The 27,442-nt window shown below is 40.9% G+C and overlaps 1 protein-coding gene across 11 annotated transcripts in view; it reads left to right on the top strand.

Annotated features, from left to right (window-relative positions):
- PJA2 (praja ring finger ubiquitin ligase 2) overlaps positions 1–27,442 on the top strand; it is an 85,514-nt gene that overhangs the window by 16,911 nt on the left and 41,161 nt on the right. For 4 of the 11 annotated variants that reach the window (XM_032762605.2, XM_032762610.2, XM_032762600.2 and 1 more), the window contains one exon: positions 20,411–20,611. In XM_032762605.2, coding sequence (XP_032618496.1) covers positions 20,413–20,611 — 199 coding nt within the window. In that variant the 5' untranslated portion in view covers positions 20,411–20,412. Of the gene's footprint in view, positions 1–1,602; positions 1,665–5,405; positions 5,455–19,130; positions 19,312–20,410; positions 20,612–27,442 lie in introns of those variants that run through there. The other 7 variants (XM_032762606.2, XM_032762604.2, XM_032762608.2 and 4 more) reach the window with 6 other exon arrangements.

Here is a 27,442-nt window from a genome sequence, read left to right as displayed (position 1 = left end):
GAAAACTTGTCTATATTTAGATATCATAATTATTGTATATGCACAGTAGTTACTTCTGAAAGCTTTTAGTATTTCAGTTATTTAATCGCCTTCCTTTTCCTGAATATTAAAACAGGCTCAGTCTGAAATGTTTCACTTTCTAATCTGAGTAATTTTGTTTTATAAGTGCAAAAATCCTACAGAATGCTTTTGCATTTACTGTAAAATCATTGATTATAGCAGCTTTTAAAAAGCAACACATTTAAAAAAAAAATACACTGAAGCTGAAAATTTGTGTATGCAGTCCTCTTCCCAGAGCCATTAAAGATGTGTTGAAAGTCTCTGAATTGGTGCTTCTTTTAGGACAAATTTACAGTGGTGCAAATGTTCAATTCTTTTGCAGTTCACTTGGATAAAGGGTGCATTACTGTCAAATGAATCAGTCATAGGGGGGAAAATATCGAGATTACCAGTGAATGTGAAACTGTACTTTGGGGTTAAAATGTGTGGTAGGAAAGCAGGGAGATTAATGTAATCTTGATGTAATTAATGATATTGAGCATAAACGCTCAGCTCATATAACTTGATTCTATCACATTTCTAGAGTATTTATCTTGGATTATGTTATACATTCTAGAGATGTAATGCTAGCATGTTTATAAGGGTATCAATCAGATACTGGAGCATTTTTATATTTGACTTTATTTTTTTAAGTTTTTTGTTATTTGGTACTAATAATCTCTTTTGGTCAAAAGGGAGTTTCACTTCCAAAGAAGTGGAATAGAAAATGTGTTAGTGTAATCTGGTAGGAAATTTGATTACAGGGATATTTTTTTCTAAAAGTGTAAATAAGGGGAACTTTGTATTACAATAATAAATCTCCTTTGTCTGAAAGAAAAAAGTTTAATCTTTTCTGGACAAACCATATCAAGGATGTAAGTCTTCTCTACTTATACACTTCAGCTTCTTTTATTTTGTGCTTATAAAAGTATAATAGTGAACTCTTTTGGGGAGAAGTACTTCAACAAGGAAATGTTCTTTCCCATCCCACTGGAAAGCATTTAATGGCCAAACTCTGAATTTTGAGCCTTACTCAGAGCCCAGTGAAATCTATGAGAATCTTTCCATTGACTTCAGTGGCCTCTGGATTGGGCCTTGTATACTTCTGGAGAAGATGCAGAAGAAATATTGCAACTTGTTAGTAAACTAACTGAAAACAAAAAACAATATAGTCTTGGTTAGACTGTAGAAAATGTAGCACTAAAAATTACATAGTGATAATTGGCAGTGGCAAGCAGTGAATGCAGCTTCTTTATTGTGGACATAAAACACGTAGCCCCAAATTATATGAAGCATTTAGATTGTCTTCTGAATGTTATTATTATTTTATTATTGTAGTGCCTATAAGCCTCAGTCATGGATCAGAACCCAGTTGAGATAGGTGCTGTATAAACACAGAACAAAATCCCCCCTAAAAGCTTACAATTGAAGTAATAAGGCAAGAGTAAACAGATAGATACAGACAGACGGGAGAATACAAAGAATGGACGAGACAATTGTTGCCTAACCTTTGTCAATTTTTTTTGTAGGGATCATAGAAAAGGAGAGATTTGAAAGAGGATAATGCAGATTTTTATGGAGAGCGCCTCCCAAGAATGAGGAGCACCATGTGAGAAAGTTCAAAGGTGCTTGTTTGAAAATTTAGCAAGTGGGCTAAGGAGGCTGGCATCATGGGCTATCATATTGACAGTGAATGAGACGTGACAGATAGGACGACGATAGGCTGTGAAGGGCATTTGAAGTGAAGACCTGCAGCGTATATTTGATGTGATAGAGAAGGGTAAGCTAGGATTGGGATGCAAAGACACGACCAAAGTAATGGGCTAGGAAAATGATCTTTGTAACAGCAGGCTGATTGATGTGAGTAGGGCAAGACTGCATTTGCCAAGGTCAGAGAAAAAGAAGTTGTAGAAATCAAGATGATGAGAGGCTGGGTCAGAGTTTTGCCTGGGTGGAGGGATAGGAAAGGTTGAATTTTGGAGATATTATGCAGTAAGAATCTGCAAGATTTATACATTGCTTGGATTTGAGGACTAGAAAGGAGTCCAAGTTGAAGATGATGCTCAGGTTATAGGACTGAGTGATAGGCATGATGGTGGTATTATTTGTAGTGATGGAGAATGGAGTTATCGGGATGAGGGGTGGGGAGAGAGGCTTGGGGAAGGGAAAGACTAAGCGCTCAGTTTCAACCTTGTTGAGCTTGATCTAACAGCTAAACATCCATGAGGGAGATGTCAAGGAATGAGGATGATATTTTAGTTGGGACAGGAGACAGGTCTAGAGGAGAGTGGTATATCTGAGAGTCATCAGCATAGAGATGATTGTTGAATGTTTGTTTGCAGATAAGATTACCTAGAGATAAGATGCGGAGGGAAAAAGGGATCAACAACAGAGCCCCAAGGAACTCCCATAGAAAGTTGGAGGGGGAATGAGGAAAGTACCTCCCGAAGACACTTTGAAGGAGTAATTAGAGAAATAGGAGGAGAACAAGGAGGGGACAGAGCACAGAAGCCAAGGGAAGACACGATTTCAAGAAGAAGAGCATTGTAAATGGTGTCAAAGAGAATGAGGATGGAGTACTGGTTCTGAGCTTTGGCTCGGAAGAGGTCATTAGAGACCAGCAAAAGGTGGAAGCTGGATTGGAGAGAATCTAGGATGGAACTGGAGGACAGAAACTCCATACAGCTGTTGTAGACAGAGAGTTCAATGAGCTTGGAGAAGGGGCAGTTGGAGAATCAGGTGGAGTCAAGGGTGGGGTTGTTGCAATGGGAGACACTAACACATGCTTGTGTGTGATGGAGGAAAGCCCAGAGGAGAATGAGAGGTTAAAAGAAAAGCAAGGGATGGGATGAGAGTCTGTGCAAGGGAAATGTGGTGGGATGGGCTCATTGTGGGAAGTGGAGAGATTACCGAAAAGATGTTGAGATGCTGCCTCTCTGACAGGAGGAGAGAATTGTCTGGGAGAGGAGGGAAGGTCACGTATTTTGCCAATTTTCTCTTGAAATAAATCAATGAGATCTTGTACGGAGAGAAGAGGGGAGATTTTCAGGAGTGCTGAAAGGTGGTGAAAAGGCACTGAGATTGCAGGAGTGAGATTCAATTAAGTTGGAGAAGTTGACAGAACTGAATAGGAGAGAATGAATTTATAGTGGAAGAATTCAGTCTATCTGTTCAGAGGATTTATTCCAGAGAGAAACTGGAGCATGAGAACAGGAGTGGAGGAAGTGTATGTTGGCAGAGTGGATCTTGCAATGGGAAAGAGGGACAGAGAGTCAAGGGTGGAGGAGAGTGAAATGTGGAGAGAATCAACAACAATAGCAATGAAAGAAAGGGAAGAGGGGAAGGGAGGAGAGGACTCAGAGCAGATGAGAAATCAGTGCTGATGGATTGGGAGTTATGAGAAAACTCAGTGACAGGGTCTGGATGTGTGTGTATGTGGGGAAGGGCTGATGGCCTATGTTGAAAGGTGATGGTTGGAGTGTGGAATTCATCAACAGGATCAGAGAGTGTGAGTGCTTGGTGAAGATCAAGTCAAGTGAACGTTCCTTTTGGTGAGTGGGAGAAATGTTCCAGAGCTGCAGGTTGAATGGAGAGGTGTGAGGAGTTAGATGGATGGTAGATGTCAGCAAGGTTGATGGGAAGGGGATAGAAGAGTCAGAGGCAGTGCTGTTCAGAAGAGGAGAAAGAGTGGGAGGGGGGAGGCACTGGAAGCAGCAGGAATGGGAGAGGAGAAGGCCAGCACCTCCCAATGTCTGAGCCATGGTAGTGAATTTAAAAGGAGAAGAGGCCTTTGCAAGAGGTGATAGAGACAGTGGCAGATAAAGGGATCCAAGTATCTGTGAAAGCTAGGAGCTGGAGCTAGTGAGATATGAAGAAGTCATGAATAGTTGTCATCTTTTTAGAGATGGAGTGAGCATTCCAGAGACAGCAAGACAAAAGAAGAGGGGGACGAACATAGGCGACAGTAGTGAAAGGGACCTCCTGCAACATTTACTTCAGTACCCTTCTACCACAGGCAACCCCATCATCTAATCCCATTCATAAATTTATCGGAGGAGATAACAAAGATTTCACAGTCGCGGTCTACGTGTTCATTTGGAGCAAAACCAACAGAGAGTTTTAAGAACCATGCAGGATACTTTTGAACTAGACCCTGAAATGAATGAGAAGCAAGTGGACTTAGCACAAGACAGGGATGACATCACATCAGTGAAACAGTTATTGAACAATTTAGCAAATGTAGTCTGAGAGAGTCCCTGACTGCCTTCCCATGGGCCTCCTCTGAACCTAGGGGGTCTTCCCTATTTTCTATTGCAGGAACCATCCCACTGGTAGCTTTATATGGAAGCTTAAATATTCCAGAACAGAATACCATATAGCAACAGAAGGGAATTCCTTTCCCTTGAGATTAAGCATACTACTTGTGTCTGGTGCTTCTAGATAGGCGGCGAAAGATCAAGTTATCTCCCGCTCAGCTCTCCACACCTGCATCAGTGCATTGCACTGCAAAGCTCATGCTGAATACACTCAGGAAAGGGGAGTGGTGGCCACAAACAGGAAATTAGTTTATGCTAACGCAGCACTTACCACCTCCCTCCTCTTATCTGTGCCATGACTCTGGAACGCTGGATTTGGATTTTCCACTTCTTCCACTTTTGCCTTTGCAATGTGAAAGCACAACACAGTAAAATCTCATTCTGTGGTCAAGTTAGTGATAGAAAGGTAAGGGAGGTGTCATTTGACTAATAAAAATCTGCAGAATCATAATTTCAATGGTATCGCCCTCTGTGGCATGACAGAGGGGACGTGCTGCTCCAAGCTGTCAGGTTGATGGAAATTTTGATAATACAGTATCATGGGAAATGAATCAAGTTGGGTATCATTGGAAAGCCCTTTCTCCTATGAACACGGTACCAAACATGACAAAGCTAGAACAGTCATGCAGATAAATATTTGAGAAAAATGTTTAAAAATCAATATTTTTAATTATACTTTAACACAGGGATGCATTGCTTACGGAAAAAACAACATTGATCTTGAGTAATCGTAGGGTAATCTTCCCCCCCCATTTTAATTTTTTTCAGTACTTTCAAAAAAATTGGTAGTGCTATATTCTGAAAGTTATTAAAAATAAACAAGTTTCTTTCATGACAGGTATGTATATGGAAAAGCTCCAGGTATAAACACCTTTAATTACATCTCAGAAATTTTCATACAGTACCACCAGCTGCTCCCCTTGAATTCCATGGGGAAATTCCCAATGCTTTGAATGGAGATGAGATATATCTGATTATAGCATAGTATTAATTGAAAGCAAACATATATAAATGCTGATTAAAATATTAATGTCCCTTCTTACTTTTCAGCTGCTTGATAACTTCTCTTGATAACCTGGATTAATTTCTTCTTGAAAAGGTTAACTTTCTCTGTGTTTCTGTGATTATAGATGCTTAAGATCTTTTATTCTCATTCTTATAACAGTTTAGAATTATTTTTATGGGACAAAATCCACACACAAACACTGTTTGTATTATTCCCCCCTCCTTGGAATTCAGGAAGAGAGGGGTATGATATTTATATGCACTCAGATGTTCTATTGAGGGGAAATGAATTTGCACAATGCTCTATTTTAAAAAGTATCTTTACCCATTTTATGTGTATTTTTAAAAAAACAACTTTTTGCTCATTTAGGTTGGTTTGATGGGACAAGTATCAAAAGGACAGTTGCCGAATTACAACAGCATATTTCAGTTACATTACCATATAAACAGTATACTGCTGGATTCTATTTAAATAGTAGTTTGCATTCACAAGTATGGAGTGATAATTTACATTAGCAATGATAAAAGAGAGAAAGTTTCTAATAGAGTATGTAGCTTGGGGCTTGTTCTAATAGAGTAGGTAGACTATCCTAGTTTGAAGATTCAGCCTTACATAGCCATCTCCTAAAGTAATTGTTGACGCTAGGTATTTCAAAATTGATAGACTGGGTGGAACCAGTAGCCACTTGCTGTCTGTGTCTGATAAGTGAGTATAAACATGCTAATGCCAAGTTACGAATACACGTATAGGATCTGGTATATTGTATAGTTTGGAGTGACTTAGCTGACGAAGTTGATTATAGAGGACCCAGTCGTGTATCTTCTGCAAACTTACAAAGTTTGTGGATGATACTAAATTGGGAGGCCTTGCAGTTGCTTTGGAGGACAGGATTACAATTAAAAATTATTTTGACAAACTGGAAGTGTGGTCTGAAATAAATAGGATGAAATTCAATAATGACAAATGCAAAGCACTCCACTTAGGAAGGAATAATCAATTGCACAAATACCAAATGGGAAATGACTGCCTAGGAAGGAATACTGCAGAAAAAGATGTGGGGGTTATAGATGATCACAAGCTAAATATGAGTTATCACTGTAATAATGTTGCGAAAAACCCACAAATGAATTTTTTTTTTTTTTTTTTATGTATTAGCAGGAGTGTTATGGGCAAGGCACGAGAAGTAATTCTTTCACTCTGCTCAACACTGAAAAGATCTCAACTGGAGTATTGTGTCCAGTTCTGGGCACCACACTGTGGGAGAGATGTGGACAAATTGGAGAAAGTCCAAGGGAGAGCAACAGACTTGATTAAAGGACTAGAAAACATGACCTATGAGGAAAGATTTAAAAAGTTGGGTTTGTTTAGTCTGGGGAAGTGAAGGCTGAGGGGGTACATAAGTCTTCAAGTATGTAAAAGGTTATGATAAAGAGAAGGGTGATAATTTATTCTCCTTGACCACTGAGAAAGGACAAAAAATAATGTGCTTAAATTGCAGCAATGGAGATTTAGGTTAGACATTAGGAGAAACTTCGTAAGAGTAAGGGTTGGTAAGCACTGGAATAAGTTACCTATGGAGGTGGTGGAATCTCTATCTTTGAAGGTTTTTAAGAACAAGTTAGACAAACATCTGTTAGGGATGGTGTAGCAAATATTTAGTCCTGCCTTGAGTATAGGAGACTAGATTAGAGGACCTATTAAGGGCCCTTCCAGTCCTGCATTGCTATTATTTCTGAGATTCTGTGTGCTTGAAGTTCACAATGTCAAAACTCACTGGGTTAAATATTTTCAAAGTATGCATTAGCACACCAAATAATTTTAAATATAAAATAATCCCCATAGTCCAGAATGGACCAGGTATTTCTGAACAACCTTCTTCTTCACAAAGTATTTCACACTTATTAAATTATCTGTACGGTGCTTCTGATCTTTGATCTGTTATAAAGGAAATACTGGCTTGTTGAAAGGAAGGATTCCTGATGCTTAAATTGGTCAATTGCTACAAGACATCACCCTCTGGTGTTTCAATTATTAATGAAGCAGTCACTTTCTGTATATATCAGGGTTGGAAGGGACCTTAAGAGGTCATCTAGTCCAACCCCCTGCTCAAAGCAGGACCAACCCCCATCTGGGAGGTGAACCAAAAATCATGGTTTTCATTTAATTTAAAGTCAACTCAGTGGAGAGCTGGCTTATTAAAATAAGACTACAGGCGGCTTTCAGCCTCGGCAAAGATAGCTGAAATAAAAGGTTAGCAAGAAGAAAAAAATAATTAAGGCCTAAGAATAAATCCCTGAAGCACTCCCATTTGTTAACATCTTTGTATCTGAACTAACACTGCTTATGGAAACAACCAATGTACGTTTCTCAAGTAACCTACATAACAGTTTTGAGTTGCCACAAAGCATAATACTCTTGAGACTTTGAAAGTAACTTACAGCTAATAAAAATCAAATACCTTAAGTACATTTTAAATATTTTCCTACAGCATGGTCCTCCACTGCTTTAGGTAAATCCCAGGTGGCTAAGGATGGTGGAATGCCTTAACTCGGAAGGTTAACTGTCCTAGAGCAAAGAGTCTAGCAGTGCATATAGTGTAAAATCTGTAAACTTAGGCCTGGTCTACACTACGCATTTAAACTGAATTTAGCAGCGTTAAACCGATTTAACCCTGCACCCGTCCACGCAACGAGGCCCTTTATATCGATATAATTTCTGTATTCCTCCCCGACGAGAGGAGTAGTGCTGAAATCGGTATTGCCATGTCGGATTAGGGTTAGTGTGGCCGCAAATCGACGGTATTCGTCTCCGGGTGGTATCCCACAATGCACCATTGTCACCGCTCTGGAAAGCAATCTGCACTCAGATGCATTGGCCAGGTAGACAGGAAAAGCCCCGCGAACTTTTAAATTTCATTTCCTGTTTGCCCAGCGTAGAGCTCTGATCAGCACGGGTGGCGATGCACTCCCAAATCCAAAAAGAGCTCCGGTATGGACCGTACGGGAGATACTGGATCTGATCGCTGTATGGGGAGACAAATCTGTTCTATCTGAGCTCTGTTACAGAAGATGAAATGACACAGCATTTGAAAAAATGTCCAGGCTATGATAGACAGAGGCCACAGCACAGTGCTGTGTGACAAGCGTAATGGAAAGGCAAAGAATCAAATGGACGCTCATGGAGGGAGGGAGGGACGAGGACTCCAGCATCCACATCCCTGAGCGCAGTCCTCCGAAAACGCATTTGCATTCTTGGACTGAGCTTCCCAATGCTGAAGGGTCAAAACATTTTCCCAGGTGTTTCAGGGAGTATACAAAAGGCCAAAACAGGCTCTCATGGTTGCCATGCTATGCGTCTGCCAAGGGCAATCCAGGGAAAAAGCACGCGAAATGATTGTCTGCCGTTGCTTTCACGGAGGAAGGATTGAGTGACGACATTTACCCAGAATCATTCGCGACACTGTTTTTGCGTTGGGATCTCAACCCAGAATTCCAGTGGGCAGGGGAGACTGCGGGAACTATGGGATAGCTACGGGATAGCTACCCACAGAGCAAAGCTCCGGAAATCGACGCTAGCCTCGGTATGTGGACCCACACCGCCGAATTAATGTGCTTAGTGTGGCCGCATGCACTCGACTTTATACAATCTGTTTTACAAAACTGGTTTATGTAAAATTGGAATAATCCCGTGGTGTAGACATACCCTTTGACACTAACATCAACCACAACTAACTTAAAGAACTTTTGTCACAACAAGTACTTGATTTGGGAATGGCCACATTGGGGTGCAGTGGGAGGTCTCTTCACCACTCTAAAGTATTTATTTGCTCCTTTTTCTCAATATATTTCCTTTTTTCCATCTGAGAGCAGTGAGGTGTGGAATAATCTCCCCACCAGTTTGAGCCCTAGCCAGCAAAACTGAAATAACGTAGATTTGAATCAGTATAGAGTTATTTCATTCATTCTTTCATGCTTTCAAATATATCTTCTGGAAAGAAACAATAACATTAAGTATCAGTTACTAGCTTACTGCACAGGCAGTTTAAGGAACTTGAGGACTAAATTACATGTGCTAGAACTTTTATTTGGAGTTATGAAGCAGTGTTTTAATAACTTCTCAAAAATAATTGCCCCAAATATGATGAATACAATTTACCAAAATTTTAGCACTCAATAGAAGTGGCTAAATTGTTATAATCTAAGATTGTTAAAATGTCTCAAAAGTACTCATTTAGGTAGTTCTCTTTGGTTATATTGATATAATTTTTGGGAAGGAGAGAAACTTGGGGAACTAATGTTGAGACCACTGCTGCTATTTTCGCCTTTTCATTACCTCTGTTCATTTTTCTCCTTTTCTGCGTCTGTTACAGTTCTTCTGTGTGCTCTTTCTTCTCTTTGTCTGCTCAAGTGTATTTTCTCCTCATTTTTGGTTTTCCCAGAAATTGATTCATTTTGGGTTATTTTCTTAATCACTAGCAGCAATACGTTTTACATAAAAGCTCCCATAGGAAAACTAGTTAGTATTGTACAATGCTAGGCTGCAGTCCTGAGAACACTTTTTGTATGTAACACTAAGCACATTAAAATTTTCATTAACTTTTCTATTGCTTAATGTTACGCATTTGTGTAAGTGTTTGCAGGATCAGAACCCTAGTCAGCTATTTTTGCAGAGGACTCTGTTTTAGAGCATTGCTGTGGCTGCTTGCGCAACTACCGCCTATGGTGCCCCAAGGCTTATGGTGGGCAAACAACTGAGCAGAAGGGTGAGTGGTCAACGGTGAAGCAGATCAACAAAGTCTAAATGATTCAGAGGAAACGTAGTACCCTGCCATTGTGCTTTATAATTTACAGTTTGATCTTTAGCTGGTAGCTTGCATACTTTGAGTCTGTCTTCAAATGACAAATGGAGCTCAATCCAGCACATTATTTCTGATGCCTTCTAAGCCACATGGGCCTTGGAAGCTGTGAACTCTGTTATAAGTTCTTAGTCTGCAGAAACGGTCTACCTAAGGATGAAAGATCCTATGTTGTCAACTAGTTGAATTTCATAGGGGATAATAACATGAAGATGAGCTTCACAGTCCATTTCTCGTGTGATCCATAATTCTGGATTTTTCATTCTGTTCATCTCTTCATCCTAGGTTAACAGTAATTCTTTGTGTAATAGTGTTAGGGAAAGTGGGTCTTGTCAAACAAATCTGTTGTCATTCTTAGAGATTACAAACTTAATTGGTAAAAGTCACTGCATAGGTGTAATATACTTCAGTTTTTATAAGGCGTTTGACTTAGTACCACATAATATTCTGGTTTCAGAAATTAGCACTGCACAATATCAATAAAACATACTTAAATGGATTAAGAATTGGCTAATTCACAGATCTCAAAAAACAGTTGTCAATGGGGAATCATCAAAAAATGGGAGTGTAACCATAGAAGGGAAAACCTATAATGGCAGTCGGCCATAAAAGAGACCCAGTTTGGGAATAAGAACCATTCAAGAAAGAAATGTTTGCTGCTGATGTTTTAAAGAAAGTCACACCAGTGAACTGGTGGAAGTCACTTAAGCACTTGGATTCAGAGACTGTTGAAGTGATAATCACTTTTAACAGCAGTAGCTTCTTTTGCCAGTGTAGAAAGAATATTTTCTTCCTTTGGACTAATTCATTCCAAACTGAGAAATTGTTTGGGACCTGAGAAAGCAGGAAATTTGTTTGTTCTTTCCATGTTATGAGCAAACAGGAAAATGAAAGTGAAGACAACTGAGTTAGCTGCAGAAGCCAATATTTTAAGTTTCTCATGTTGACTTGGCTGACATAGTCAATTTAATTTTTTTTTAATATTTCATTCAGCAATTTTAGTTAAAAACAATTTTAACAAAAACAAACCTGATTTTAAAAAATGTAAACCTTTAACTAAATTCAAAAATTCGTGCTGTTTTGTTAAAATATTTGTTGACATAAGTTGCTAGTGTAGACCAAGCCTTAGAGTGGCTGGAAATGTGGCAGGTAAGGGGGAAAAAAGAAATTATAGCTTGAATAATTGTAAAATATTGTAGATCAAAATAGTTAGTGGAACAGACGTTTGAAAAAGTGACATAGGTTTGATAACTGACAGCAGTTTAACTAACTTTACAATATTATATAGCAGCCAAAAAGACCAGTGCAATTTTGAACTGTATAGACACTGATGTCACAGAGGAAGGATGTGATAGTCCAGCTCTATAAAGGTCTGAGCTTTCACTTGAAATACTGCATTCTGTTCTGGAATCATCCGTATTAGCAAGCTAAAGCTTTATGGGAGGGAGTCGAGGAAAAGGCAATGAAAATGACTTAAAGTGGCTGGAAAGATTAAAATTACTAAATGTTTCTTGGTTTAGGGATAGCTAAAAATAGTAGGTCAGAGGAGAGAATATATATACCAAGAAAGGAGAGGATTTATTTAAGGGGATGAAACTAGATGTGTTGGGATGAAATTAAGTAAGGGAAAACTTAAGCAGAGCATCTGGAAAAATGTCCAGAGCTCAAGATCATTTGGACTGTGGAATAGTCTTTCAAAGGAAGTGGAGGAAACTTAATTGTTTGATGTTTAAAAACAGGATTGGAGGAAGTGCTAGGAATATAAAAACCAGATTTTCAAGATCTCAGCCAGGGTGTGGATTGATTTAAATCAAATCAAACAGAACAGAAAACCTTGATTTAAATCATTACTTTTAATCTTTGCTTTACATTTGTACTTTTCAGTTATTTCGTTGGTGGTAACCATTAAAGCATGTTGATTTGAAACTAATTCTAGTCTTGACACTAAATGCTACTAATTCTAGCATTTATGCTAAATTTCGTGGGTTTTAATAATTAAAAGGAATACACTATATCTTTAAAAATTGACTTAAGCAGTTATAGAGCTTAACATATATTTATTCAGTCTTAAATTTTATTTTTTTATTATATTAGAAAATGGTGAAGGATACATTTGTTATTTAATTAATTTTTTTACTTATGATTTGTGTGTCAAGCTCTATTTGGATGAAAATTGGAATTCAATTAAAAATGCACACACAAAAAAGCCCCCCCCCCTGCCACTCAGGTAATGTGGGATGAGAAGGAGGGGACAGGGAAAGCATGGGGGCCTTGAGCTAGGGGCGAGGCGGAGTCATGTAAGAGGTCATGCGGGGGTGTCACATGTCCACCTCCTTAGCTGGTGTACCCCTTTGTGTGTCTCACACTAGTCACCTCTGGCAGAGCTCCAAGGTGCGCGTGGGATGGTACCAGTGGTAGTGAAAGCAGCCGGGCATGTGGAAGCCCTGGCCGTGCCAGAAGAATTCTCCCAGCAGCGCACCCGGAAGCTCACTGGGCACCAGCCAGCACAGGTGCAGCACCGCCCAAATGTCAGGCGGACTGGGGCCCTTTGACTTTTCTGCCCTGGGTTCTGGAATTGCTATCGGCGGGCCTGGGAATGCATGAAATGCTTTTGATGCAAGTGTTTGAAAAGATTATTTGGGCTATAACTAGAGGTGAGTGGATTGAGTAAAATGAGTGACTGAACACATGAACCATATCTATTTAACAATAAGTTTGTCTTGGTTGCCCAAGTGGGCTCTGCAAGTTGTGAAAATGTCTGGAAAGATAATAAGTGAAGATAATATGTGATTGACATCAAACTATATAGTCTTTATGGACAAATAAACAATTCCTCAGATGGACTGAGGAGGCAGGAGGAGGTGTTAGTACATGCTTTCTCTACTTAAAGACTCTTAATGGCAGGGCTCTGCTGAGGTGCACTGACACAAGTAAGCATATAGAAGTAGTGTCACCCCCACAATGGCTTGCCTATTTCAGTAAGTGAGTTATCTGTTTTGGTAGGTGAAAGGATATGGCCTGCCCTAGAGGAGTTGCCAGGGTTTCTCCTATGCCCTTGTCAAGGTTTTTTCCTCACTTTGAACTTTAGCGTCCAAAAAGTGGGGACTTGCATGATCATTTTTAAGCTTAATTACCAGCTTAAATTTGGTACGCTGCCACCAGCGAAAAATATAGTGTTTGGCACACTTCCTGTTCCCCCAAAACCTTCCTTGGGGAACCCAAGACCCAAACCCCTTGAATCTGAACACAGGAAGAAATTAGCCTTCTCCTCCTCTTTTTCCCCCCAGACTTTCCCCTCCCTGGGTTACCCTGAGAGGCTACAGTGATCCAAACTCCTTGGATCTTGAAACAAAGAGGAATTAACCTCCCCCCCCCCCGTCCTTTCCCCCCCACCAGTCCCTGGTGAGTTCAGACCCAATCCCTTTGGGTCTTAACACAAAAGAAAAAAATCAATCAGGTTCTTAAAAAAGAAAGCTTTTAATTAAAGAAAGAAAAGGTAAAAATTATCAAAAGAAAGAAAAAGTAAAAAATATCTCTGTAAAATCAGGATGTGAAAATGCTTTACAGGTATTCAGATTCATATAGAGCTCTAGAGGGACCTCCCCCCTCCACCTTAGCCTGAGATTTAAAGTTACAGCAAACAGAGGTAAAAATCCTTCCAGCAAAAGACACATTTACAAGTTAAGAAAACAAACATAAGACTAATCCACCTTTCCTGGCTATTACTGACTATTTTGAAACATGAGAGACTGATTCAGAAAGATTGGAGAAAACCAAGAGCAAACAATGAACAAAACAAACAGCACAAACAAAGACTTCCTTTCACCAAGATTTGAAAGTATCTTGTCCCCCCATTGGTCCTCTGGTCAGGTGTCAGCCAGATTCACTGAGCTTCTTAACGCTTTACAGGTAAAAGAGACATTAACTCTTAACCATCTGTTTATGACAGCCCTTCAGGAAACTCCCCAGAAAAGTAACTCTTTACCCTTGGGAGGACACAGATTGAGAATTAGGCAGTAATCTTCAAAAACAAAATGTCCTTTATTTAGTGTATTAATATTCCTCAATGCAATAAATGTTGAAAGCGTACATTGAGAAACCAAAACATAAATCCTGTTACCACAAGTATGCGCATTAAAGTACCCAATATTGCAATGGCACGGAAATGGTATGTTCTACATACAGTGATCAATCATTTAGTGTGCTGACATCCGTTTAATTAAAGACGTAACTTTATACATAGCAACAAACATACAGATACAGCCAATTTTATTATTCCCGGCATACATACCTATGAACCTTATTTCTATTTTATTTTTTACACTATGGCTGTCCTGCTTATTTTCCACAGGCTTCTCTTCCTTCTGCTCTGCCAGGAGTTCTTCTGTTCTGTCACAGAACCCTCTTCTACTCTCTTTAGTGATTTCACTCTTCCTTCTGATCTGCCGCTTTCTTCTTCTCCTACTTCTCCACCTTCTACTTCTGATCTCTTCCTTCTGCTGATTCAAGTCTGTTAGCTCTCTGCTTTATATACAGTTTTTGCCTATTCTGATTGGTTAGTCCTTTAATCCTTATCATTAGCATACCTATTCACCAGTCATCTTTAAGCCCTCTCTGATTGGTTTGTTCTTATAAACAAATCATAGCTGCTAGATGTCTGTCAATCAAAGCGAGACCTAGCTGAGAACTTGTGCCTTGCCTGACTGACCCCTCCCTTCAGGTTTTGGAGTGACTTGCGTTTAATCCCAGGCTGCATGCTTACCATAGGCTGAATTGCTCCAAGACCGCCATCTTAGTGTTTCTGACTGTGACTACCCCAGATTGCCATTTTTACTATTCCTAGCTATAACTGCTTGAAACTGCCATTATAAATTATTAAATACTTATGAGTATAAACAATTCTTATTTCCTTTATACTTTCTTTATGCATCTTGATGTTAAGATCTACTGCTGCAACTCCAATTTTTACTAATTTAATTTTGTTTCTATATTTCCCTTGCTTCAGCTAATGGTGGCGGGGCAATGTTCTTAATACTGTATTCAGTAACCAGAGTAGAGCAGCTCAAAAATCTCTTGTATCAGTGGGAGAATAGAAAAGGCACTGTGTCAACATAAATGGAAATTTTAAAAATTAATTTCTGCATGCTAACTTCCTTTTTCCCGGTATTAAACCTACTCTGCATGCAAGCCTCCTATGTGTCTAATTATCACATCATAGGCTGCGTATAGATTGAGGAAAAGCAAACTAATTGCTTTTTGGGCAATGCTTAAGTAATCTCAGTCAAAGTCTGTGGCAGTAAGACATTTCTGCTTTTGCCGAAACTTGGGCCAGATACTTTGTTATTGGATGTGGTGCTGTATTGACACCAGTGATGATAAGACGCTATTTGTAGCTTTAAAATGTCTTAACTATTCAGACAACCACAGCACAGTTGTAAATAGCTAAAAGGCTTTTGTAATTTGAAACATAATAAATGATGATTTAGCCTCTTTGCTGTTGCTCCAGAGCGACATTATGGTTAGTGGCTCACTGGCAGACTCAGGCAGTGCTTTGGGAATTGGGTTGCTTTCCCAAGAAAGTGGGAAGAATGGTGGAAACAAAAGAGGGCCTAAAGTTAGATGCTGTTGGAACTGCGTATCACTTGGCTAGAGGTTTGAAAAGTCAAATGAATCTGGCACCTACAAGAGAAGATTTTTTTTATATATATATATTTGGCCTTAATCTTCTGTGTAAATGTTCCTACTTTTAACTGTTGAATTGTTTTTCTATAGTGATGGCTTCCACAGACAGATGTGTGGTGTTATACTTAGCTAAGGTACTTGCTCAGCACTTCAGTATATTGGCAACATGACCAGGAGGGATCGTTTTATGTTTGAATAGTTCACGTGGCTGTGGTGGTGGGGAAGTATAATGGTTCTAAAACATATTCAAAAACACAGATTCAGTGAGCAAGAGGTAGTTGGAATGCTGAAAAGGATCTAGATAATGTAGTGGACAGTAAACTAGATAGGGGCTTGCAACATTTTTCTATGCCAAAAAGAGCAAATGCGATACAGAGAATCCACTATAAAAATTTTGTTGTGCGTATAAATTATATAAAATCTTCATTCTGAGGTCAATAATTACTTGAAGGCTCTTATCTTCTAAAGCTGATTCATGTGAATGAGTTCATTAGCTAAATACAGTTCTAAAAGTGCCAACACGTCTGGCATCTTTTTTAGCAAGAGAAGCCAAGAATTGAGTGGGTAAGGAAACTGCACTAATCTCTAATCCTTAGAAGAGGCCTATCACAGAGCAGAATTGAGGCATGTTGGTAGAGTAGTATAGACAAGTTTGCTCTCCCACTGTCCATGCTGTACATCATGAGATAAATAGAGGACCTCAGCTTCCATGATTATTGATGTTAGTACCTTTCTTGAGTGCTAAAGTGACTCCAACTCTGAAAAATAAAAGGGGGAAAATGTGATCATGAAAGTCTTTCTCTCAGCCTTCAGGAATTCCTGTAAACCTCATGAAACTTGATGTGCATTTAATGTATAGATTAAAGTATATGTAAGTTAAAATACTGCTCCAAAATGAGAATAGGTCACCCGTAATGGCTCTCCATATCTTCAGTAATGAAGCATAAATAATAAAATGATTCCTTATTTAAATAATTTATTTAAGCTGCTATTTGCTTTAAATAACTTCTCAGAAAAAGCATAAGTAACAAGATCCAAACTCATAGTGTGTTTTCTTAGTGATGAAGTTCAAGCACAAGAGAAGTCCTTAAATTGAGAGAGAATCTCCCAGTATCTTCCAAATTTGTGTTTCCCAACTTGACATTGAAGGACATAAATCCACACCGTGTAGAGGCCAAGCATAGGAGTTTATTACACACAGCGCTGGTGGAGTGTCACCTGGCTTATTAGCCTCAGAGACACTGTCAATCAATTGATTACAATAGAATATATAGATTTTCCATGGGCGGGGGAAAGTGATGGGGTGGGCAGTTCCCCGGGATAGGTTTTGCAGCAAGACAAGATAGCATATTAGCCAATGGTTAAAAGGTTACATAATGTTTCAGCTCATGGTCTTAAGTTAGCAAGTTAACATTTAATTAATACTTTGATAAAATGTTATTAGTATAAAATATATATATTGAATCTTGATTTGGGGTCCATAGGAATGGAACAACTCTTCTGATTGTCCAACTGGTACATTCCTAAGGGTTAAAGCAAAAAAACAGTGAAAGTATGTGACAATAAAGATTGTCCCCTTAATGTCTTAAGGCAGGCATTGGTCCCTGGGAAGAGAGGTGGAAGGATGCCATACCTTATACTGACATGTGCCAATGTTCATAAACTCAAGGTTGGATCTGTGGGAAGAACGTTCCCTACAGGAGAGACTGACACAATAGGAACAGAGATCCTTTGTTCAATCTGAAACATTAGATGAAACATAATTATTCAGTTACCGCTTCAACATCTGGCATTTCCGCTGACCAAGCATGTTTTAGTAAGGGCATGTTATCTTGTTTACCCCAGCTTTCTCTTAGCTAATCACTATTTGCTAGGCCTCTGGTTACTTGACCAAACTCTGGTCTTTGGGTCTCAAAAACAGCTGGCACAATCCATATAAAGTGCACATTGATTTTTAACTCTTCAACATGAATAATATCTTATATTTACCAATCTGTAATTGAGGCGTGACCTGGTTCTCCTTTAAGTTGCTTTACATATGCTTTGTAACTGTGTTCCTAAGACTTGCGTAAAATTATTCCATTAATGTTTATCTTGCACACATCTTCCTTTGTGTTCACCAGCCAGAAAGTCTCCAGATTCACTTTTTAATACTGAAAACAATATAACCATTGTTTTCCACAGGAAAACTTCTAGTATCCAGATTACACTTCAAAATCACGACAGTTACAGGCCTTTACACTTTTCTTTGAGAATATTGACATACCTGTTGCCCAAATGGCTTCTGCTGGAAGCTGTAGCCCATAGTTTGAAATAAGAAGTCCTTCTACATCCATTTCTTTAGTCAAAGTTTTTAAAGGGTGATATCTTAGTTGAGAGAAGCTCGAGGAAAAAAAAAATCCTTTTTTTTTCTCTCTACATCTCTTTCTAAGGGTAGGCTCTGGCTTCATCCTGCTTGGAACAAAAAATTGCCTCCTTTGGTGTGTCTGTGTTGGCATAATTAATTCATGCTTCAGTGGTGTAGGCTTTGATGAGAGAGATAAAAACACCAGCACCCCATCTACTCTTAATATTTATGCTGTTACCACCTGTGCAGCTGCACCATTCCTGACAGTTAATGTATTTTGGTACTAACTTTGGTAGTGGAAAAAGTGCTTGAGTGTACATGAGGAAACCCCCTGATTAGTGGTGGTATATGTCTAAACAAACAACTTTATCCTGTTTGTCTCCACTGAACTGAGCATGATTCTTAAAGAAAGAATACTTGTAAGAGCTGGGAAAAATAGAACTTCCGTTTGAACTCCAAAAATATTTGCTGTCTGTGAATGTGGGCTCTCAGAGAAACTAAACTCCCTCTTGTCCTTGCCCCATCTTCATTTCGATGGCTTTCAAGGTTACAAAAGCTAACGTGTTAATTGAATATCCAGCAAAGTTAAAGATGGCTTATTGACTGGAAAAATTACTTATATGTAACTCCAAAGAAAGCTGCTGAACTTCTGAAGTATTGGACTTTTAATTACATTAATTGGGGAAATTATGCAACATGAGCACTTTATATCAGGCAGACTGCAACTGGAATTATCATTTCACCAGAAACTTTTGTAATAGCTAGTATATCAGTATTTTTTTCCTATTTAAGTTTTCTTATACTTTTGGCTGCATTTTCTTGGTAAAGTCAGGAGGATCTATTTAGCCTGGATCTTTTTACCATAATAGGATCCCACATGGGTTATTATTTTGCATGGCTACACTTAATGAAGTTACCTAAGGTAAAGAATCCATCACTACCCCTTGTGACCTGGAATGTTTATTCTAGAAGATGTGGTCTGACTACCAATATTTTTCCCCACTGGAGAGAGACTAACTGGAGCCAGCTGACTTTTGTGTTGTTTCTGTTGGGTTTATTTTCAACAGTACTTAAGTTTGTGATATACCAAATGTCAGACCTGTTAGCACCAATGCGTGTCATTTAAGGAAGAGCAATCAAGTGTTCTGTGTTCTTTATTTGTAAATTTTTGCATATATAAGGAAAAAGCCTAATCACATAAACCAGAAGGTATTTGTAGTGAAGATTTGAATTTTAGATATAATCTGTTGACCTCACACGGGTGGATTGTGCAGTGTTTAGTTCTGCTCTTTTACAGTTGTTGCCTTACCTGGCTCATACAAGTAAAAAATTTTCTTTGAGGCACCAGTTCTTAAATCAGTACTTCTTAAGAAATACTGGATGTGAGCTACAGTTGTTCTTAACTCTTTTCTTAATCATGTTTTTGTAGCATATATTATGCCTTTCTGACAAAATGCTAAGTTTATATAAAGTGTCAGTACACTTTTCTTTTGCGTGGTAGACTACTGTAACTTCTGAACATTTTTTTTTGTAGTCCACGTTTAATAAAAATAGACCGTTCTTTCAGCAAAGCATTTGCATAGATTATTCAGAAAAATAAGTAGTTCATAGTTGTTCTTTGGATGGTTTATCAAATAACTAAACCCTAATTTTACAGTGCTGAGTGTTCCAGATTGAGGTATTCCTGTCACTCAGAGATATGAAAGGGATAAGGAATGATACAAATCAGGAATAGAGCAAAATTTACTGTGTCAAACTAATTCCTGATTTCAGTTGAGTTACATTAGGGATGAGTTTGGCCCAGTGTTTGTTTTTAAGCCTTTATTTACTGCAGAGTCTGTCTTTTTATCCTGACAGGCTCTAATCACTAAATATTATTTAAAATAAGGAGAAAAGTCTGATTCAAGTATACTTTTATATGCTATTAGCATCAAAAGAACTAAAATTTAAGCTGGTAGTGTTACTTGATTATATATAGATCTTTTTTTTTAAATGTTCTCGCCAGCACACTTCAACACTTCAAAGAGGAAAAATGGGAAATTTATAGTGGAGAATGATTCCCTGCTCAAACAGATCAAACTGTAAGGGGAAAAGGGAGAATGGATTTTTGTTTTCCCATCCCTCTTATATAATTTGTTCAATTTTTCCTGTTTTATCTCTTGCAGCAATGGGTCAAGAAGCTGGCAAACCTGCCTGGCCCAAACCAGCCGGAGGATATCAGACCATTACAGGGAGAAGATATGGAAGAAGACACGCGTATGTCAGTTTTAGACCATCTTTGATGAATCAAGACAGAAATTCAAGCCAACAGAATGGAGAATGTGAAGGATTAGAATTAGACGATGTTCAAAAAGAGAAGTCTTTATGTGCGTGCTCTGTAATTTCACAAACTGAGACACATTTTCTTTGGGAGGGAAGGGAAATGGAAATGTATAGAATGGATAAAGTCATATGAAAAACTATAGTTCATTTGTTCTTCATCAAAAACCCAAAGTGAAGTTTAATGAAAATTAGTATTTATCTTAAAATGTTTAAATTTACTTCATAAAATAAATTAGAGCAACACTGAAAGATTTACATTTAATAAAATCTCATAGAACATATAATTGTAACCATGAATATATTATAGAAATCTTTCTTACCCCAGCACCAGATTCTTGAATAATTCCTATGTAAGAGGAAAATGCATCATGTTTATTTGCTGCCACAAATAGAGCTAGAAAACAAAATACTTTACATTTCATGAGCCAGATTCTTCCATCATGTAAGTCTATTAGCTTAGCAGAGCTACACCAGAAATTAATTTGACTATATATAAATATTTACAAGAAAAATATGAGAGAAAAATAAATATTGAAATAGCAAATGAACATTATTTTCCCCTTTTCATGAATATTCAGTTTTCTTTGGTTTGCTAATTTTAAACTTCATCAATAGTTCATGAGGTTAAAGTAGCATTCAGTTAGAATAATTGAATCTAGACATTCAAAATGACCTATTAAATCATGTATATCCCTCTTCTTTTGAGTCTATTGTATGTTAGTAAATGTTTTTGCAGTCTAGTCTTAAATGTGCCAAGTAATATTTACCAACCTTACACTTACGAGACTATTCCACAACCAGAAAATCTCACTTTTTTGGAAACTCTTCACATAATTTCATTCTATTGTTTTGAAAGCTTTTTTTATTATGCTAAGAAATTCCTGTTCCCCTTTTGTGTTTACATCTTTCAAATGGTCAGAGTGAGTTGTATGCAGATATTTACCTTATTTGCATCTTAGTTTTCTGGTAACTCAGTGCTAACCACATGACTATTTTTGTTCCTTTTTTTTTGTCTGAACTCATTCTAGTTTGTCACTATCTTTTTAGATAATGAAGTGCTCACATTGAACATATTGTTTCAGGTGTTCAGAGGAGGTATATGGCTAAAAGGAATATTACTTCCCTGTTCCGTGATGTGACTCCTCTACAGATATAGCTCAAACTTTCATTAACTTTTTGCTGCAATATTTCCTTGTAAACTCATGTTTAAAAGTAATGTGCTGTGCTCTATAACCCTTAAGTCTCTACTTGGCATTTCTACTTTTCATATTTTTCCCTGTCATTGAATATTCGTGTTTTGGATTATTTTATTCCCAGATGTGTGAGTTTGCATGTTTCCAAGCTTATTCTCATTTTATACTGAGAGTACTGACCAAAACACAGGAGTTATCCACTGCTAAATTCCATTCCATCTTCAAAATCTACTTTAACAACCACAAGAGATAGATAGAAGGGACTTCAGTTTAATGTTTCATCAAAGGCAGCACCTCTAACAGAGCAATATCCTTTTAGTTTTGCAGTGACAGCATGCCATGTAAGCCCAAATTCTAGTGTGGGAAACCACAACCTACATCCTTGTGTTCCAGAAATGAAAATGCTATCAGCTCACCCATTCTGACGTGCCATATCTTCTTTTTCAGATAAGACTGAAGAGATAAATAAAAATGTTGGGCTACCGTAAATAGTGTTGGTGCTATCTGTGCCACCTATAATTCAAGGTTCTGCAGAAATCTGAGTCTATATGATACAAGTATCAGAGGGGTACCTGTGTTAGTCTGGATCTGGAAAAAGCAACAATGAGTCCTGTAGCACCTTGTAGACTAACAGATGTATTGGAGCATAATCTTTCGTGGGTGAATACCCCTTTGTCAGATGCAAGCTTATGCTCCAATACATCTGTTAGTCTTTAAGGTGCCACGGGACTCGTTGCTTTTTATATGATACAAGTGTCTCAAGCAGCCATCTGGATTCTAATCATAGAAATGTAGGGCTGGAAGAGAACTTGAGAAGTCATCAAGTCCAGCCACTTGTGCCGTGGAAGGACCATGTAAACCTAGAGCATCCCTAACGGGTGTTTGTCCAACTTTTTTTAAAAGCTTCAAATGATGGGGACTCCATGACCTCCCATGGAAGCCTATTGCAGAGCTTAACTATCCCTATGGTTAGAAAGTTTTTCCTAATATCTAACCTAAATTTCCCTTGCTGCAGATTAAGCCCATTACTTCCTGTCCTACTTTCAGTGGACATGGAGAACAATTGATCACTGTCCTCTTTATAACAGCCCTTAACATATTGGAAGACTGTTATCAGGTTGCCCCTCGGTCTTCTTTTCTCAAGACTAAACATGCCCACTTTTTTTCAACCTTTCCTCATAGGTGAGGTTTCTCTTTTTTTTGCTGTCCTCTGGATTCTTTCCAGTTTGTCCCTGTCTTTCCTAAATTGTGGTGTCTAGAACTGGGGTCTCATCAGTGCCAAGTAGAGCAGGACAGTTAACTCCTGTGTCTTACAAACCACACTCCAATTAATATACCCCAGAATCATGTAAGCCTTTTTTGCATCACACTGATGATTCGTATTCAGTTTGTGGCCCATAATAACCTTGAGATCCTTTTCAGCAGTACTACCATCTAGACAATTATTCCCCATTTTGTAGTCATGAATTTGACTTTTTCCTTCCTCCAGTGAAGTACTTTGCACTTGTCTCTATTGAATTTCATCTCATTGAATTCAAACCAATTCAACTTGCCACGGTCATTTTGAATTTTAAACCTGTTGTCCAAAGTGCTTGCAACCCCTCCCAGCTTGGTGTCATCTGCAGACTTTTTCTGCATACTCTTTGTTTCATTACCAAGTCATTAATGAAAATATTGAATAGTATTGAACACAGGACTGACCTCTGTGGGACTCCATTAGATATGCCCTCCCAGTTTGACAGCAAACCATTGATAAGTACTCCTAGAGTACAGTCTTTCAATCAGTTGTGCACCTACCTTATTGTAATTTAATCTAGACCACATTTCCCTAGTTTGCTTATGTATTTGAATAATGTGTAACATTTTTAATTAGAGAGATCTTTTCTTTTTTCTTCTAATTTACACCTTATCTGTTTATGCCATATTCCCTATATTTTTTTTTTTATACTTGGGTACATGTATTTAACCATGCATATTTCATTCTTCTTTATTCAAAACTCTTTTCTCAGATGTATACAAGCTTTCTGTGCTTCTAACAGTAGTTTAAATTTCATAAGTGCATGCACTGAGCTGTGAATGCAACTTGAGGTTTCCATGCAAACTTGAATATAAATGTTCTTCTTCGAGTGATTGCTCATATCCATTCCAGTCAGGTGTGTGCGTGCCGCGTGCACGTTCGTCGGAGAAACTTTTACCCTAGCAACACTCGGTGGGTCGGCTGGGCACCCCCTGGAATGGCGCCGCTGTGGCGCCGAATATATACCCCAGCCGACCCAGCCACCCTTCAGTTCCTTCTTACCACCCGTGTCGGTCGTTGGAACAGTGGAGTGCGGCTTAGCTGACCTCCACCTTTCCCTAGCTACTCGTAGTTCTTCTTCCTCTAGTTGTATTCATAGTTGTTGTTAATTGTTCTTATATATATATATAGTTAGTTAGATTCACTTATAGTTCATAGTCATAGTTTGTTAGTTAGTAATTGTAGTGGGGTTCGGGGAGTAGCCCCCTCCCGGCACCCAGGGCCGGAGCTCACGCCTGGCTCACCGGGTTTCAAGCAGTGCTCGGCCTGTCACAGGCCAATGTCAACAGGAGATCCCCATGACTTCTGTTTGAAGTGCCTTGGGGAATCGCACTTATCTTCTAAGTGCTCAATTTGCAAGGCTTTTAAGCCTAGAACTAAGAAGGAGCGGGACATTAGGTTAAGGCAGCTCCTCATGGAAGCGGCACTAATGCCTTTGCCTTCGGCATCGAGCTCGAGCCAGCCGGTGAGCAAAGGCACCCCTACGGCACTGGGCACCGCCGGTACGCCTAAGGACTTCTGGCACCGACCACAGCCGGCACCGAAATCGACCCCGTGCTGCTCCCTCTCCCCGAGGTCGAAGACGGCGAAGGCTCAGACTGGCTTGACAACGCCCGCGTCGCAGCCAGAGACTGCGCCTCAGTCGGACCACCCGGCACCAACACCTGCCGCGGCACCGCCTAAGCCGGCACCTTCGACTCCAGCCCTGCGACGGCCATCGAGTCCGGCGCCTGACAGCTCCCCGGCACCTGCCGTGGTAGAGCTCACTTTGCCGTCTACTCCGGAGACGTTCTATGCGGCGAAAGACTTGATCGCCATGACTGAGTAGGCACCGCCCCTACCCCCGGCACCGCCGGTGCGGGTACCACCTTCCATGGGCAAGCCGGCCCTGACTAGACCGTCGTCTGTCAGTGTAGCAGAATGGCACCGCTCTCGGTCACGATCCCGCAGACGCTCCAGGTCGGGACGTCGTTCCTACTCTCGGCAGCCTCCCAGTTCCGGCACCGATCCTCTCCTCGGCACCGGTCGAGCTCCCGGCATCGATCAGCCTCACGGCACTGATCGATATCTCGCTCCTCATCCCGCTACTCCCAGTACCGCTCCAGCTCCCGGCACTGACCCGAGCACTGTTCCTCCCGAAGCAGATCACGCCGTAGAGACTCGAGATCACAGTCGACCACCTGGCACCGGCCCGGTCGCAGGTCCCGGTCTCGCTCTAGGTACCGCTCTGCGTACCGGCACTGCTCCCCACAGTCCCAGGGTGCGAGATCTGTTGGCACCGCAGCTCCAGAGTTTTTTCTGCTCACCCATGGCCGTCGAGGCAGACATCCGTATCCTCCCAAGCGGACAGCTATTACGACCGGGACCGTGATACGGAGGTGCCCACGGGGGTCTTTCAGGACACACGTCCTCAGGACATAGGTCCTCAACAGTGGTCCTTTTGGACACCCTGGACGTACCATCAAGCCCAGGGCGCTCCCCTAGTCCAGACCTGCTCTGCTGCCTCCGAACATCGGGCACCAGAGGCCACCATTTCCCGCCCCCCCGCGGCGGAGTTGGAAGAGCACGTGGCCCATCCTCCGGATTCCCCGGGACAGCTGGAGCAGGAACCACCCCAGGAGCAAGGGGCTATCCAGGACCCTCTCATTCCGGGGGTATCATCATCCTCCTCCCCGGACGAGGCTGTGGCAGGGACCTCCTCTTCAGGGCCTTCGCCGATAGACCTCTGGGCGCATCAGGACCTTCTTCACAGGGTGGCACTCAATATCAACCTCCCAATGGAGGAAGTCCCGGAAGTTGAGGACCCTGTAGTGAGCATCCTGACCGCGGATGCCCCCACCCGAGTGGCGCTGCCATTTATTAAAACTGTCCAGGCCACTGCCGACACTCTCTGGCAGTCTCCAGCCTCCATTCCACCGATGGCAAAGGGAGTTGAGAGAAAGTACATGGTACCCTCTCGGGGGTATGAGTACTTGTATGTACATCCTCCCCCCCTCTTCACTGGTGGTCCAGTCGGTCAATGAGAGGGAGCACCATGGCCAACAGGCACCCGCCCCAAAGTCCAAGGAGGCTAGGCGGATGGACCTACTAGGCCGTAAAGTATACTCAGCAGGGGCCCTCCAGCTCTGAGTGGCCAACCAGCAGGCTCTACTGAGCTGGTATAACTATAAGACCTGGGCAGAGGTGGGTAGATTCACCGAACTGCTACCCCTGGACTCACGCCAGGAATTTACCGCGTTCCTGGAGGAAGGCAAAAAAGTGGCCAGGACCTCTCTCCAGGCCTCCCTGGACGCGGCTGACTCGGCGGCCAGGACCTTGGCCTCAGGCATCACCATGAGGCGTATCTCCTGGCTCCAGGTTTCTAACTGCCTCCCAAGCTTCAGTACCCTATCCAGGACTTACCCTTTGAGGGCAAGGGTTCTGTTTCTCAGATAAGACTTGATCCCAGGTTTGCAGAGCCTGAAGGGACAATAGGGTCATCATGCGATCGCTGGGCATGCATACCCCAGTGACCCACGTGACCTTTCAGACCCAGCCTTCGCCGCCCGTACTTTTCCGCCTCGGAAACAGACGGACCTCAGTAGGAGGCGCGGGCGGAGTGGCTGGTAGGCGCCAGTCGGCCCCAAGGGGCCAGACCAAGGGCCATCAAGGCCACACCGTGGACCTAGGCCAATTTTGAAGGTGCGCCGGGGACGGCGTACCAGTTCTCAAAGCAGAGATCCTTTCCCTCCCTTCTCCACCGTCTTTCCTACTTCCTCCCGGCGTGGTCCCAGCTGGACTTCAGGACCTTTGGGTTGCTGCGCACGGTGAAGCAGGTTACCACCTCCAATTTTGTTCACTTCCCGCCCCCATCCCGGGCCCTCTTCAGGTACCCTTCACTGAGCAAGTCTCTTACAAGAGTGCAGTCTCTCCTCACCGCAGGAGCATAGAGGACGACCGCTAGAGTGAGGGGAAGGGTTTTACGCCCGCGTATTTTCTGATTCCCAAGTCAAGGGAGGCTCAGACCTATTCGGGACCTGCGAGGGCTCAACAAATGGTATGCTCAAGTTGAATTCCGGCAATGTCTCCCTGGGGACTATTTATCCCGTCCTTGGATCCTGCGGCACTGGACGCCACCCTCGACATGAAGGACCTACTTTCCATATTACCATCTTTTCCGTCGCACAGGAAGTACCTTCTCTTTATGATCAACACAACCTTCAGTTCACAGTCCTTCTCCACGGCCCCAAGGGTGTTCACAAAGTGCATGGCCGTCGTCGCCGCCCACCTCCGCAGGCAGCAGATACATGTGTTCCCGTATCTCGACGACTGGCTCATCAAGGGGACCTCTCAGTCTCAGGTCCAACAGCACGTCACCATAATCGCGGACCTATTCTCCAGGTTGG

Source organism: Chelonoidis abingdonii, chromosome 6, assembly GCF_003597395.2.
Source record: "Chelonoidis abingdonii isolate Lonesome George chromosome 6, CheloAbing_2.0, whole genome shotgun sequence".
NCBI classification, from domain to species: Eukaryota; Metazoa; Chordata; order Testudines; family Testudinidae; genus Chelonoidis; species Chelonoidis abingdonii.
This window is presented reverse-complemented; position numbering and strand designations above follow the sequence as displayed.